The sequence below is a fragment of the Ovis aries genome, chromosome 12, assembly GCF_016772045.2.
Source record: "Ovis aries strain OAR_USU_Benz2616 breed Rambouillet chromosome 12, ARS-UI_Ramb_v3.0, whole genome shotgun sequence".
Classification (NCBI taxonomy): Eukaryota; Metazoa; Chordata; class Mammalia; order Artiodactyla; family Bovidae; genus Ovis; species Ovis aries.
In genome coordinates, this window is record NC_056065.1 from 5,294,796 (window position 1) to 5,312,096 (window position 17,301).

The 17,301-nt window shown below is 36.6% G+C and overlaps 1 protein-coding gene across 1 annotated transcript in view; it reads left to right on the top strand.

Annotated features, from left to right (window-relative positions):
* CR2 (complement C3d receptor 2) overlaps positions 1–17,301 on the top strand; it is a gene marked incomplete at its 3' end in the record, with an annotated part of 63,273 nt that overhangs the window by 10,736 nt on the left and 35,236 nt on the right. The window contains 9 exon segments of the mRNA NM_001009724.1: positions 416–823; positions 1,447–1,534; positions 1,889–1,971; positions 3,010–3,402; positions 4,436–4,621; positions 5,727–5,915; positions 6,882–6,905; positions 8,831–8,906; positions 13,449–13,554. Of these exon segments, the coding sequence (NP_001009724.1) occupies positions 416–823; positions 1,447–1,534; positions 1,889–1,971; positions 3,010–3,402; positions 4,436–4,621; positions 5,727–5,915; positions 6,882–6,905; positions 8,831–8,906; positions 13,449–13,539 (1,538 nt within the window).

Sequence of the window (17,301 nt, forward strand, 5' to 3'; positions counted from 1 at the left end):
CACCATGACCCATCTGTCCTGGGTGGCCCACCTGGCATGGCTCATAGTTTCATTGAGTTAGACAGGTTATGGTCCCTGTGATCAGTTTGGTTAGTTTTCTGTGACTGTGATTTTCATTCTGTCTGCCTATTGACCTATTGGTTGTTATAAAAAGAATCCTTTTCTTAATAATTTGCTATCTGACTTTAGTCACAATATGATATTTATATACATTTTTTAACACATTGCAAAGATTTTTTTCAATGAAATCTTTTAAATTGAATTTTATATACATGATGAGTTTTGACACAAAACATAATCATATCTCACCCATATTCTCTAGGAAACCTGATAAAAGATTTATAATCAGCTTCATTTCTTTTCTTTGGTGTTTAATACTGAAACAGAATTGTAGCATAAGTTTTCCTCCCTCCAGATATCACCTGCCCACCACCTCCTGCTATCTACAATGGAGTACACACAGGCAGTTCTTCAGAAGATGTCCTGTATGGAACTACAGTCACTTACACATGTTACCCTGGGCCAGAGAGAGGAGTGAAGTACAACCTCATTGGGGAGAGCACAATTCGTTGTATAAGCAATGATCAAGGGACAGGCATCTGGAGTGGCCCTGCTCCCCTCTGTAAACTCTCCCTCCCTGCTGTTCAGTGCTCACATGTCCGTATTGAAAATGGATACAAGATATCTGGAAAGGAAGCTCCATATTTCTACAATGACAGTGTGGTATTCAAGTGTGATGATGGATTTATTTTGAGGGGCAGCAGTCAGGTTCGTTGCAAAGCCAATAACACCTGGGATCCTGAAATACCAGTTTGTGAAAAAGGTAAAAATCAAGTGGAGAAAAAACAGAGGTATTTATTTGTTTATTCTTGTTTGTTACCTCCCACCCAAAGCTAGAGTTGTGGGAAAAAGCAAAGGGGCATAGATTACCATCCTATTCTGTATTAAAACAGTTTATTCATGTTGTATATGTTCTTTACGCAAATGCTCCCTTGGATTTGGGATATAGTCAGGGTAGATAGTTCAGAGGATCTGTTTTTAAGGTGCCAGTTTCCTTCAAAAGAGAAGGAAACACTCAGTAATGAATAAGGGCTTGCTCTTTTGCTTAAAAGTTTCAGATTGTCTATTGTCAAATGCTGTGTACTTAGCGTTCTTGAGTTTTTGTTGGTATTTATGTGGGAAGTTTTATCTCCAGGCTGTCAGCCACCGTCTGGGCTCCACCATGGTTGGCATACAGGTGGAAATAGGGTCCTCTTTGTCTCTGGGATGACTGTAGACTACACCTGTGACCCTGGTTACTTGCTTGTGGGAAACAGATCCATTCATTGTATGCCTTCAGGAAACTGGAGTCCGTCTGTCCCTCGGTGTGAAGGTATTTTCAGTTCCTGAGTTGTCTTTCTTTTTTATATCAAGCACATATAAGTAATTTCAACTTTGCTCCTCTAGAAGCACAATGCCAACCTCTGGGAGAAGATGTTCAAAAACCTCCAGTTGGTTCACCTGTGGTACCAGCTAATACATCTTGCCAAGATGGGTTAGTAAGATTCATTCTCATAAAGGGCCTCCATCTTGCTTTGTGCATTAATTCTAGCCTCAATTTGTCCTGGTGACTACCTTTTAAGGTTCTTCGTTGTCACATTAACAGAGGATGTGAGGTTATAAAGGTCTAACTACCATCTCTAACTTTTCAGTCCTTTCTTGACATGGAAATGTCTTTGCTGGGAGCACTCTAAGTCTAAAGCAGCTTTCTTACTTGAAGGGCCAAGACTTTTGACTCCTCTGTGCCAAATTTCCTATTTAGAAGTATCTCTATATTAGTGATTTGAGGAGGCTAGGTTTCAGAGATGTGATTTTTAAGAAGAGAAAATGTATTATAATCTCTCTCTAGGTACCGGATGAAGAATTACATTTATCAGAAATGTCAAGATGATGAAAATAGGGTTTGGTTCCAAAAGATTCCAGTTTGTGAAAGTAAGTTAAAAAAAAAAAAGTCCATGGGATTGTAGAGAGGTAAAGAGGATAGGTCACTGTAGAGCTAATCTATGCCTCAGCAGTGTATGTGTTTTAGCTTAGTTTATATAAAACATGTTTTAGTATTTAGGTAGTACTGGCAGTGGGAAACAAAATTGTCAAGTAGGAAATGAATACAGTTGACCCTCTGTATTTGCAGGCTTCATAACTTTGTGTCAACTAACTGTAAATTATATATATATATATATAGTTTATAATATATATAAAATATATATATAATATATAAAATATATATTATATATATTTTAAATCCTGAAAGTTTCGAAAAGCTAAACTTGAATTTGCTATGTTCTGGGTACTATTTACTTAGCATTTACATTGTATTTATAAATATTTAGATAGCATTAATGTTATATTCAGTATTGTAAGTCATCTAGAGGTGATTAAAATATATAGGAGGCTGTGCATAAGTTAAATGCTAACACTATGCCATTTTACATAAAGAGCTTAAGTCTCCTTGGAATCTGGTACTGATGGAGGACCCTGGAATCAGTCCCTTGTGGGTGCTGAGGAATGACTGTATTTGCAGTAGGCCTGTCAATTGCTAAAAATAAAAAAAATAACAATATAAACTATTTATTTCATGGAAACATAGCTGTATTTATTCCTTTGTCTATATTTATACTTTATTTTATGAATTATTTTGGAATGAGTATGTATTATTCACAGAGTCAAAAAATTCAATAAAGTTTTTTTTAAAGAAAGCATGATCCAGCATCTAAAATTTAAATAACTTTATGTGTGCTCAGTTACTCAGCCATGTCCAGCACTTTGCAACCTCATGGAATGTAGCCTGCCAGGCTCTTCTGTTCATGGAGTTTTCCAGGCAAGAATTAAGTGGATTGACATTTCCTCCTCCAGAAAACAACTTTATAGCTATGTGCAGTACACACAGTTGCATAGTTACATTTGTATCTGAATGAAGACTGTCCACTATGGTGTACCAGCTGAAGTAGAATTTCCTGTTCTCTTCTGCAGTTATCAACTGTAAGGATCCACCAAGGATTAATAATGGGAAGCACAGGGGTGTGCTGCCAGGAGGCTTTCGATATGGAAATGAAGTCTCTTATGAATGTGATCAAGGATTTGATCTCTTGGGAGAGAAAAGTATACGGTGCATAATTGATTCTAAAGGAAATGGATCTTGGAGTGGACCTGCCCCGCAGTGCATAAAATCTCGTCCTGTGACTCACTGCCCTAACCCAGAAGTCATGCATGGACACAAGCTAAATAAAACTTATTCTTCATATTCCCACAATGACATATTACATATTGCCTGCAATCCTGGCTTCGTCATGAATGGCAGTCACTTGATTAGATGCCATACCAACAACAAATGGGTGCCAGGTGTACCAACTTGCATCAAAAAGGGTAAGATATTTTAAGGAATAAAATATGGGGTGTTACATATAATTTTTAAAAAGGGGTTTTGAATGTGAGCTTGTCATTTCACCTATAGAAAGGCAAGTTAAAAGCTTAGGTAACCATGTTATTTTTACAAAATACTTGCTTGTCTTATTTTCTCAGCCCGTGTTTTGTTTTCCCTTTTCTTTCCAAGCATGTTGACAAAAGGTACATGAAAGGATAATGGTTAACTTCTAAATTTAAGGGATCTTCCAAATTTATTATTTTTATCAGTTTAGAATGGCAAAAATGCACATACCTTTTTCAGCAAATGTTTGGCAGTAACATTGATTGATAATTTCCTATTTAAGGCTGTGCTATCAGCCAGAAAGAGACATTTGAGTATTCTGGAGAGTGGAGCTAGCCTTAAAACCCACTTAATTGTCTTGTAATTTTAGTTGTCATTGGTAGTTTTATCCCTGTCAGTGGCTATCTGCAACAGAGAATGCCAACTGGCAACCAAGAACTGAATTCAGAACTGTTTATTTTTGTCTAGCACAGCAGTCTTATTTTAAGTGAGACCCATCGCTACTGCCCAAGATAAACTGTGAATCTGTGATACAGTGAGGATCCCCTTTGCTTTCCTGCAAGGTACCAGTAGCTTGAATTAGGTATTGGCTGCCACTTTTAGAAAGATAGGTGCTGTATAACTTGGCATCACTTCCTCGTGCCTGTAGATATTTGAAGGTGTGACAGTTGACTACAGTCTTTCTACCATTTAAAAAGAAAAGATTACTGTTCTTTGATAGATTACAATTGTAGGCTGCAACCACTGATGTTTCATTATCTTACTTTTGACATTTGCTTTCAGATCATATATGGTATAAGTAGGAAATGCAAAAATCTGTCCTGTACTGCTTGGTTTGGGTGGAATGAGTATTTTTGGATACTGATCAGTTGGCTTGTTGCCTGCCTTCTTTCTGTATTGTTATCAACTACAGAGTATTGGCTATGTGTTCCTCTGTACTAAATTAAAAATCCTTTCATATCGATGTCTAAGCTTTCTTAGGCTGTCAACGTCCATTTACGATCTCCCATGGAAATCATACTGGTGGAGACATAACTCGATTTTCTCCTGGAATGTCAATTATGTACAGCTGCAACCAAGGCTACCTGCTTGTGGGAGAGGCACTCCTTCTTTGCACACATGAAGGAACCTGGAACCGACCTGCCCCATATTGTAAAGGTGTGTTCTCTATTTGTTTTCTTATTTTGTAAATAAAATTTGTCCCAAGTAGATATTTTCAGTTAAGTACTTTCAACTTAAAATAGCCAAATAGATGCATTGATTGGATCATTTAATTAAATACATTTAATTAATGTATTTAATCCAATTAAATGTATTTAATTGGATTAATAGATGAAATAATCTAAATATTGCAAAATAAAGAAAATGGCTGAAGGCCTAGTCTATATGAGCTATCCTATATGTAGTCATTTAAATATGGAAAGATGAAGTCTTTATGTAGATTAAACAACTACAATTTATGTAGATTAAACAACTAATACAGATTAAATGTGCACTGTGGTTAGTTATAAGTGTGCATTTGACAAAATACTCCTAAAAAATAATTCTTTGAGCATATTTCCCTGTAAGTGGTGGTAGGATTATGGATATACTTGTCAAAGTTTCAGAATGTCATTTTTACTCTCATAAATAGTGCATATGAAATATGAGTGGTGAGTTAATACTAAATATTAGTTGAGCACTTAGGGCACAGAGCACTTTGCATGCCTTCTGTCATTTAATCCTCATGAGAACCATGTGAGACTGGTGTCATTATTCCTGTACTATCGATGAGGTCCTAGTAGAATGGAGAGAGTTATAACTTATACAGAGTCAAGCAACTTGAAAGCCCTAGAGTTAGGTTCAAATCCCAAATCTCACACTATTGGCCACTACACTGAAAAGACAAGAGAAGAAAAGAGGAAGCATTCACATCTAAGAAGAGTTGGAGAACAAGAGTAGAAGTTGAGGAAATAATTCAGAAGTCTTAACATCACTCATTCATCCTGCATCATTTCTCTAAGAAGCCACAAAAATTATTCATTACTGGTTTAGAGACTAAAGCACAAGAAAGATAGTTATTTGATAACCAGGGTGTTATTGAGGTAGATGGCTGACACTAAAAGTCTATGCCTAGGATATAATTTTGTGTTATTTCAGTGAAGTTTTACTAACTGAGATAGAATAAATAGGTTTCATAAATCTTTCCATGAAGGGCAGTATCTCCATTCTTAGTTAAAGGTCAAAATATGACACAGATTCAATTAGATTCCTTTAATTTCAGAGGTGAACTGTAGCTTCCCAGAACATCTAAATGGAATCCAGAATGGGCTGGAGCCTGGAAGAATGTATCAATATGGAGCTGTTGTCACTTTAGCATGTGAAGACGGGTATACCCTAGAAGGCAGTCCCCAGAGCCAGTGTCAGGAAGATCACCGATGGAACCCTCCCTTGGCTGTTTGCAAATCACCCAGTAAGTGCAAACAGCTTCTCTGCAGCTTCTACTTGTTTCACTGAAAAGAAGAGACAGAGGGTTATCCCTCAATTTTAGGGACTCCTGTGTTTTAAATTGATATAGGTTTGTGATCAGTGGTACAGTAACATAAGAATTTGAAGTCAGTGGTCTATTGTAGTAAAAGTGAGACTTTCTGAAGATTGGGAAAGTAAAGAAAGAATATAAAGAGAGAGGAGCACTGATTTAAAAGGTGCAAAACTCACAGCCTTATACAGTGGTCTTTTGGTATCCTCAGGGGAATTGGTTCTAGGACCCCCTTAGATTAAAAAATCTGCAGATTCTCAAGTCCCTTATGTAAAATGGCATAGTATTTGCATATAATCTGTTCACATCCTCCCATATACTTGAAATCATTTCTATATTATTTATAATACCCAATGCAATGTAAATGCTATGTAAATAGATGCTGGGCTCACAGCGTGAGCTTTGCTTTTTGGAACTTCCTGGAATATTTTACTTTTTCAAATATTTTTTGATTAGTGGTTGGTTGAATCCACAGATACAAAAGACAGACTGTATTTTGAAAGAAGTTGCTCCTGAGACTTCTGCTATTACTGAATCTTGATTTATAAGTGCTTACTGATATGACAGGGACCTCCAAAAATATGCTAACTAAACTGTTGTAACAGCTGTTTCCATTCTGATCTGAGAAATCCCTGATTATAAAGTTGAGTTTATTGTTTTTTTTTTTTTTTCCATGAGTGAACTACCTCACCTTAAAGTGGAAAAAATGTTAAAGGCCAATGAAGTTGTTACATAAAAAATGAAGAAAAATTGGGTATAATTCAATGTTCTGATACATCTTTTTAAGTAGACTTAAAGAAGAGGGATATGAGTGTTAATTTCTGAGACATTCACTGTATTTGGAGCTACGTGGAGCCATACAACTAGACTAATGTTTTCATGATTTTGTATTTTCCTTAGGTTCACTTGCTCCTCTTATTGCCGGTAAGTTTTCTTAAATTCTAAAATAAAACTTCTAATGGTAATTTATACAATGTATGTAAAATTTGAGGGCCTGGAGAAATATTAGTAAACTCAGCTAAGCAGATGACACCACCCTTAAGGCAGAAAGTGAAGAACTAAAGAGCCTCTTGATGAAAGTGAAAGAGGAGAGTGAAAAAGTTGGCTTAAAACTCAACATTCAGAAAACTAAGATCATGGCATCTGGTCCCATCACTTCATGGCAAATAGATGGGGAAACAATGGAAACAGTGATAGACTTTATTTTGGGGGGCTCCAAAGTCACTGCAGATGGTGACTGCAGCCATGAAGTTAAAACATGTTTGCTCTCTGGAAGAAAAATTATGACCAACCTAGATAGCATATTAAAAAGCAGGGACATTACATTGCCAACAAAGGTATTTCTAGCCAAAGCTTTGGTTTTCCAGTAGTCATGTATGAATGTGAGAGTTGGACTATAAAGAAAGCTGAGTGCCAAAGAATTGATGCTTTTGAACTGTGGTGTTGGAGAAGACTCTTGAGTCCCTTGGACAGCAAGGAGACCCAACCAGTACATCCTAAAGGAAATCAGTCCTGAATATTCATTGGAAAGACTGGTGCTGAATCTGAAACTCCAATCCTTTGGCCACCTGATGTGAAGAACTGACTCATTTGAAAAGACTCTGATGCTGGGAATGACTGAAGGCAGGAGGAGAAGGGGACAACTGAAGATGAGATGGTTGGATGGCATCACCAACTCAATGGATATGACTTTGAGTAAGCTCCAGGAGTTGGTGATGGACAGGGAAGTCTTGAGTACTGCAGTCCATGGGGTAGCAAAAAGTCAGACATGACTGAGCGACTGAACAAAACTGATATGTGCTGTGCTTAGTCACTCAGTCATGCCAAACTCTTTGCGACCCTATGGACTGTAGTACACCAGGCTCCTGTGTCCATGGAATTCTCCAGGCAAGAATACTAGAGTGAGTTGCCATTCCCTTCCCCAGGGGATCTTCCTAACCCAGGGATCCAACCCAGGTTTCCTGCATTGCAGGCAGATTCTTTACCATCTGAGTCACCAGGGAAGCCCTGTATCCTGCCTGTTAAGTTTCTTCATTTGAACTCATGAGAAATTGTATTTTTTTAAAGTGTTCTAAGGCTCTTTTAATGTGCACTTCACATCACAAACTGTCACTTTTGGATAGGATGAAACAAATGACTTGATCAGCTACTCCCAGTTTTTAGTTCAAAAGTTTAGGTTTGCTAAAAGTTTGGGCTTCCCATATAGTACAGAGGTAAAGAATTCATTTGTCAGTGCAGAAGATGCAAGAGATGTGAGGTCAATCTCTCGGTTGGGAAGATACCCTGAAGGAAATAACAACCCACTTCAGTATTCTTGCTTGGAGAATTCTATGACAGAAGTACCTCACAGTCCATGGGGTCACAAAGAGTACGGCATGACTGAGCTACTGAGCACCACACATAAAACTTTCGTTTAACTATTGGTCTTTTGCATGATTTGGTCACTATCAAAACAGACTTGTTTATTCTGCAGTGGCAAAATATATTCCACAACTGAGAGTTAAATGATGTATGAAAAGTCATGGAATCCTGGTGTCCTGAGCTTCTAATTTCACTCCAGTGACAAAAATATTACTAATAAAACTGAAAAGAACAGAAAAGCTGAACCTAAACTTGACTTGAACCTTGTTGTCAAATGCTTGGTGCTTTAGAATAAATATGAACTGGATTAAATCCAAAACGTAAGCCCACATACAACTATTTCGGAATTTAGTATCTGTATGGCTGAAGAAGAATAAGCAAAAAAGTCACATAACATTTTTCCCACCACTAGGAACAGGCCCCACAATCACTTCAAAACAATGTAGGTTGCATTTTTCTATCATTTAATACTTTGTTTTGTATTTTAGGTTTTTCTGCAGGGGTAATAGCTCTTTTCTGCTTGGGTGTTGTCACCTTACGCATGATATTAAAACACAGAGAACGGTAAGTTTGATGCCTGCTTGACAAAAATGCACGAAAGATTTTGACTTCTTTCCTGAAGCTAAACACAGAAGCACAAGGTAAATGAAATAAATACTGTAATGTGATAACTGGAATAGGTATCTGTGTTAAACAGAATATCCTTTCTGTAAGAACTTAAAAGATAGCAAGCATTATTTTCATTTGAATGATATTTATACAGATAAGATTATATTTATTTATACATAATAAAAAATCTAAAAAATAGGAAAAAGTCCCAGGCATAAAAACTGCTGATATTTGGCATTTGCCTATATGATTATTTTCTTATTTCTTTTTTTTTTAAACTGCAATATTGGCCTTATAGTCTCCCACCTTAATTTTTTATTTTCATTTAGCCTATTTTTATATTTAAATCACATTTTATTTTTACCAATTTGATTGCATATTTTTCTGTAATATGTATCTATATTGTATAGATTTTAAGCTGCTTCCACATTTATTTTCATAATAAATAAAAACAAGAAAAACCTAAAGAAATTTTTTCTACATCTCCGTATTTCCTTAGCTTAGATTCCTAGAATTCTAGGAATAAGTGTATGAACATTTAGATGCTTAGTTAATATTGCCAAATGGTTTTCCAGAAAGTTAGTTCCAACTTGATCATATATCAAATAATTAATGTACCTGGATATATTGTATTTCTGGACTCTTTTTTTATTGTTTCATTGATGTGCCTATTTTTCTATCACAAACCACTTTACATTCAAATAGTATAATTTTCTGATATTATAACTTCTAACAAGGCAAGAATCCCCTCCTTATAGTTTTTAAAGATTTTCCTCTTTCTTCTGTTTGTTCTTATAGGAGTTTTAGATGATCTGTCATTTTCTAAAGACAGATATGTTGCGATTACATTTAGGTCTATAGGTTAACCTTTGAGAATTGGCACATTTTCTGTAATGCTTTCTCATACAGAAACATACTAGGCCTTTCTATTTGTTTAAGCAATCTTTAAACAACTCAATTGTTGTTTTCATGACTATTTAAATATACTACTAGGTTTCTACATTTTGCTATATTATGTTTTATCATCCATAAATTAGATGTACTTTTTCATTTTATTTTAAATTTATTATTAAAAAAAATTTGTATCCATAAAGTATTATTGCCAGAGTAGGTTATGTGATGTTTGGTGGGGATGCAATCAAATGGTCAGTACTTAGGAATTTTGATCAGAAAAGCTTTCATAGTGGAGAAGATGTTGTAGGTATGCCTCACAGACAAGTAGAGAAAAGTATTCCAAGTAGAAGGTGCCGTTTGAGTAAAGACCCAGGTACTTGTCTTTCCATCACATATTGTAAGAACTTTGTAAGAAATTGACATGCCTGGGAAACACTGAAGTTGAAGTTAGCATAGGTTTAAGTGACATAAAAGATCCCCTCTGATACATAAAATCTTATGGAAATTGCAGAATATTCTGATAGGTACAAAGGATACACTTTTAGCAAATGATATCATCAGTTATCAGCCAAGGAATGTTCTGTGTGACCAGGTTCTTAAGGATCAATAAATGCTAGTGATAGGGAGGATAATCAGGTAAAGTCTTGCCAAATCTCAAATAACTTCCAGTGGGGCATGACCAAATCATGTCACCATAAACATGTCACCCACAAACTCCAGCAAAATTACTTTAACAAGCCACGCCACTTGGATCTATCTAAATGATCTGACTGCAATGTTCTCAGTTCTGTAATGCCTAGAGTAGGCATCAGACATGAAGGGGGTAGCATTGAAATTATGTAATAATGGCATATTTGAACCTGAATAGTTTGTTCTAAGCCTGGAAGGGCCTAAGCACAGTAGGTCTGGCAAGGGTCTACAGTTGAGAGGTACTTTAGGCAGTAGTGTTTATCAGAGTTTATCACATAAACTTTGTTTTGTGGATGATTTCAGGGGAAATGGTGTTCTATGAACAAATAAGATTGGGAAATACTTCATGCTACGTTTTTCTCATAAGGATTCACAATGACTATGAGACCAATTAAGGTCCTACACTGCTGCTGCTGCTGCTAAGTTGCTTCAGGCGTGTCCAACTCTGTGCGACTCCATAGAAGGCAGCCCACCAGGCTCCCCCATCCCTGAGATTCTCCAGGCAAAGGTTTTACACTAAAGAAGCCTATTTAATTTTTCAAAAATGAGTCTCTCAGACAAGTTGGGCTTGCTGAACTTTTTTCTCATAAAATGCCTTTAACATCTCATGGGACTGATGTTTAACAGTCTTGGGGAAAGATGGTCTGAAAGTTAGATCATCAAAAGCCTGGTATGCTATGACAAGGAGCTGGTGTTTACCCTGTAGAATCTTAAGCAAAGAAACAATATGTTCAGATTTTTGGTTTTTTAAAAAGGGACAGTACTGAGTTGTCAACCAAAGCAGCAGTGGTGAGGATCAAGAGGATGCAATAGATGTAGGAACTATCTTTAAGGGCTTCCCTGGCAGTCCAGTGGTTAAAACTTCACCTTCCAATGCAGGGGTGTATGTTCAATACCCAGTTAGGAACTAATATTCCACGTGCCTGCTGACCAAAAGTCAAAACATAAAACAGAAGCAATATTGTAATAAACTCAATAAAGACTTTTAAAATGGTCCACGTCCAAAAAAACCTTAAAAGGAAACATTTTCACTATGAAGACAATAGGCTTTTCAGGATTTCAGTACAGTCAGTTCAGTCGCTCAGTCGTGTCTGACCCTTTGAGACCCCATGGACTGCAGCACACCAGGCCTCCCTGTTCATCACCAACTCCCGGATCTTACTCAAACTCATGTCCATCGAGTTGGTGATGCCATCCAACCATCTCATCCTCTGTTGTCCCCTTCTCCTCCTTCATTCAATCAGTATTTTAAGGTTTAGTGAATTGCTAAACGTGGGAAGAAGGGGACACAAAGTATGAATCAAGTGGGTGCCACTGGATGGATCCAATGGTTGACCAAAAACGGAGAGGGACAGGTTTGTGGGGGGAAGTGGTACAGTTCTGATTGGCTACTTCTAGGCACCCTCTTCCAGGACTCAAGAGAGAGGCCTGGACTCAGGTAGATGATGTTTAAATCACAATTTGTTGGTACCAAACAAAATAGAAGATTAGAACAAGGATGAAAACAGGTCTAAGAATAGCAGTAATACTTAAAAGGCAAGAGGGGGAAGGAAGTGTCAGAAGTAGGAGGAAAGGAAGGTGGGAGAAAATGGCTTCATAGAATTCAGGAGAATTAAAGGTCTCAAGAAAACAAACATAGAGATGTCATTTGCATGGCTTTTCTCACAGGAAGTTAGAACATAATTTTAGTCAAGAGTAATTTAAAAAGACATTTAAATAAATAGAAAAGGTGGTCTCTATCTCCTTCCTTCCTTTTATAAAGTTTGCTATCAGAGCATTACCTGTGTAGGAAAATTTGTAAACTTTGGGAACACCTATAAGCTCAAATAATTTGTACTATTCCTATCTGATTATTAAAGTTATTAACAAAGTTATTAACATAACTTTTATATCAAACACTATACATAAGAGCCTCAGTTGATTATGAACTAAACATATATGTTAAATTAAACTCCTAAGCATCACTCGTTTTATTTTCATTTTCTAACTGACTTCAGTTTAGTTTCTTATATTTAATACAGACATTTGAACTGCCTTAAATACTTTTTGTAAGTAAGACGAGTAATGGATCATTTAAAAATCAATGTCTACTAACAAAATTAAATATTTTGAAGTTATTCAAACATGTGAAGAAGAGACTATGTTATTCTCTCCTTGCCTTCTAAGATGTTTCAATAAAACCTAAATCTCATATTAACCTAAAAATTATCTTCTGTAATAATTTTAATGTATCTTCCTGCTAAATATGTAAATTGACCTCTTAAATGTGATAGTGAGTGGCAAGATGTAAGTACCCTTAGTGGTAGTCTTTCTTCCCTAGTAATTTTGTATTATTTTATCTCAGAGTTCTGCACGATAGTACAATCACATTTTATTGTCTTTTGCTAATTTTGACAAAATGTTTTAGAAGCACAGCAGAGTACATGTGCTTTGAAAGAAAAAAAGTAAAAATGTCTTAAAAGTCATTTAAAACTTTTAGTGCTGCATGATTATATAAGTATTTTGAATTAAACATAAAATATGAAAAAATTACTTTTTAAGTTAGATTGGAAGATTGGTCCTCCAAAGGTAAGTTTATGATCATATTATAAAGTGAAAACTTCTTTATAACTTTTTTCAATCTGGGAGTCCTAATTATTAGTCATTAAAAGATCTGGATAAAGCTGCTCAATGTAAACTTTTGATTTGGACACTTAGTAGCTTAGCAAATTATTTTTATGGGTCTTTTCAAAAAATGGGGATTATAGTGATTACTCTATAAGATAGTTAAGACAATAAAATGAAATCATCCATAAAAAGTACTTACCATGTGTTGGGAATTGCAAAAAGGAAAACAACTGTTACACCTTTATAGTAATCTTGGCCAGCGAATAAAGAATTTATTTTTTCTTTTCTTTTTTTTTTTCCATTTAGCAATTACTACACAAATACAAACCATAAAGAAGATGTTCATTTAGAAGCACTAGACATATACTCTGCTGACCCATACAGCCCAGCAAACTAATCAGAAGACAAACTGGTATCTAATGAAGTTTTAAATATTTTTATTAATTTCTATGTCAAAATTTCTTTCAATTTATATTTATCAATAAGCATAGTACTAAATATATACGGATCTGTTGCATAGGTCTTTAATAATTATGCATAGAATCTGTTTACTTACTTCACACTGCTGACTCATGTCCCTGTTTTTTTAAAATTTATTCATCTATTCAACACATATTTAAATAAATAGCAACATAAGAATCAATCAATCAATAAATATTGTGAGAAAAAATAAACCAGAAAAGGGGCTAGATAGGGAAGGAGAGTTAGAAGGGAAATCCTCACTAAGAAAATGACAGTTCAGCAAAGACTAGTGTGAAGCAAGGACTCAGCCTTGTAGAAGAAGAAAGAACAGTGAGCATGAAGACCATAGAAGGTGGCATGTTCCTGCTGCATTGGAGGCACACACGGCGAGGAGGGTGAAGATTGTTGGCCCTATAGGGTATGCTAGGTAATTGTAATGAACTTGGTGTTTGTTCTGAGATGAGAATCATTGAAGGATTTTAAACAGGGAAGCAAATGATCACTTTAACTGCTGCACCAAGATGAGAGTGTAGGTGCCAGGGGTGAAAGATGGGGCCTCCATGTGGATGCTATCACTAAACTCTAATAAGTTATGAATGGCTACTACCAGCCTGGTGAGGAGAGGTCAGATTCTTCATACATTTTTGAGACAGTGACAGTAGAATTTGCTGACAGTTTGTATCAGAGTATGAGAGAAAGGGAGAAGTCAATGATGATGCCTCGAGGTTTTGGCCTGAGCAGCTTGAAGTATAGAATTGCTGTTAATTAAGACAACTGAGAATGAAATCAGGACCGGAGAGAAACATGAGCAGTTCACTTTGGATATCTGTTAAATGTAAGATATCTAATAGATATCCACATACAGGTGCTAAAAAGATGGCTGGATGTACAACTCAACATTTTAGGAATACGACCAGACTTGGGATACAAAGTTGGGTCTTGTCAGTGGATAGATTTACACAATAATGAAACTGAGTAAGGTCAATAAAGGGAGTGAGATAGGCAAAGGAAGAAGATGAGTCCAAATGCTGAGCCCTAGGTCCTCCAACATTAGGAGTCATGGAGTGGGAAGGAGCTGACACAGAAGCATAGAAGCTGCTCTGATACAGGAGGGAATCCCAGAGTGTGGTGTTCCAGGAGTCATGCGAAGAGAGAGCGTTAAGGAGGAGGGAGTGACAGACCCTGTCGAATGTGCTGATAGATCAAGTAACATCAATGTGAAAACTGACCTGGGTTTAGCATAAGATTTGCTGGTAATCTTGCCAAGAACAGTTTTGGTGTAGAGGTAAAGAAGCACATTGGAGTTGACACAAGTGAGTTTAAGAGAGAATGAAAGGAGACAAATTGGAGATTTCTCTTTCAAGGATTTTTTCTATAGAGAGGAGTAGATAAGTTGAGTAATGGCAAGGATAAGAAGCAAAGGGACATATTTGTAAGAATGGTGAAATAGCTGCTATTCCTATAAGCTGAAGAGAATGATCTAGGGGGAAGGAAAGAAATGACAGGGAAAGAAAAGGAAAAATTGTGGGAGCAATATCCTAAGCTAGGAGGAATGGGATCTAGTGTTCAAGCAGGAGGTTGACCTTAGACAGGAGCCCAGCCTTAGTAACAGGAAAGGCAGAACATGCAGGAGCAGATGAAGGCAGGTGGGGAGATGTGATTAGGAAAACACATGTAAAAGCTTCTGCACAACAAAGGAAAATATAAGCAAGGTGAAAAGACAGCCTTCTGAATGGGAGAAAATAATAGCAAATGAAGCAACTGACAAACAACTAATCTCAAAAATATACAAGCAACTTATGCAGCTCAACTCCAGAAAAATAAACGACCCAATCAAAAAATGGGCCAAAGAACTAAATAGACATTTCTCCAAAGAAGACATACGGATGGCTAACAAACACATGAAAAGATGCTCAACATCACTCATTATTAGACAAATGCAAATCAAAACCACAATGAGGTACCACTTCACACCAGTCAGAATGGCTGCGATCCAAAAATCTGCAAGCAATAAATGCTGGAGAGGGTGTGGAGAAAAGGGAACCCTCCTACACTGTTGGTGGGAATGCAAACTAGTATAGCCACTATGGAGAACAGTGTGGAGATTCCTTAAAAATTGCAAATAGAACTACCTTATGACCCAGCAATCCCACTGCTGGGCATACACACCGAGGAAACCAGAATTGAAAGAGACACATGTACCCCAATGTTCATCGCAGCACTGTTTATAATAGCCAGGACATGGAAACAACCTAGATGTCCATCAGCAGATGAATGGATAAGAAAGCTGTGGTACATATACACAATGGAGTGTTACTCAGCCGTTAAAAAGAATTCATTTGAATCAGTTCTGATGAGATGGATGAAACTGGAGCCGATTATACAGAGTGAAGTAAGCCAGAAAGAAAAACACCAATACAGTATACTAACACATATATATGGAATTTGGAAGATGAATGATTTGAGTAAGACAGTAAAGAGACCATTGTGTATAACGGACTTTTGGACTCATTTCAGAGGAGAGGGAGATCTATGATTTGGGAGAATGACATTCTAACATGTATACTATCATGTGAATTGAATCGCCAGTCTATGTCTGACGCAGGATGCAGCATGCTTGGGGCTGGTGCATGGGGATGACCCAGAGAGATGTTATGGGGAGGGAGGTGGGAGGGGGGTTCATGTTTGGGAATGCATGTAAGAATTAAAGATTTTAAAATTTAAAAAAAAAAAAACTAAAAAAAAAAAAAAAAGGAAAACGCATGTCGAAGTTCTCTTCTGACGCCTCTGTTTTCTCAGTGAATAAAAAGCAAATGACCAGCTGACAGGGAGATTAGAAAAGGAGATGTTAAAGACTTGAGAAGAAGGTATTAATTTGTCACCATGATAGGTGAAGCCTGAATAATAGGGAGTACAGAAAGGTTGACAGGCAACACGAAGAGCCCCCCTGAGGTTTCCAGGAGAAAATGGGGGTGAACAGTTGAAGGTTTGCTAAGCCCAGGCCTTATGCGAAGGCTCTTTCATGCCTTATCTCGTTTAGCCTTCATTGCAACTTTAAAAGGTGTGTATTATTCCAAGGTAATACCTGAGTGGGCATATAATATCCTCGGTGATAAAACCAGGGAGAAAAAATTCTCTTGACCAAAGACTCGGGGTCAGTAATTGACAAAGGTAGAATTCAAGCTCAAATATGACTTCAAGCTGCTCTCTCCTATGTGAGTTATAAAATATAAAATGAAGATACCACCTCTTCTCTCTTGGAACTTATTTTAGTCAGAAAAATAAGACATATACATATCATAGTGTAACATTAACTGCCATAAACTAGACACAGAAAAACTGCTGTGGCAGTTGAGGAAGAAAAGATTCCTTGTTGCTGATGAGTTGCAGAAAAAGAGAAGAAGAGGATGGGAGAGAGTGCTGAAACCAAAGCCCTAGGGGCCCAAAGTAAAGCTATCATGTAAATGTTTGTTGAATGAATATTTGAGTAAGTTAGTAGGAGACCATTGTTTTAATTTCTTCCTCATTTATTTTCATTCATATCTATCAATGCAAAATTTAGTTATTATTTGCTTCCTTCATGTAATATGATGGACCATTTAATTGAATGATGCTCCATTGTTTATAGCACTTGTAATTGGTATATATAGAGAGAAGGTTAACACTCACATTTAAACTTTGAGTTGCATCACTGCTG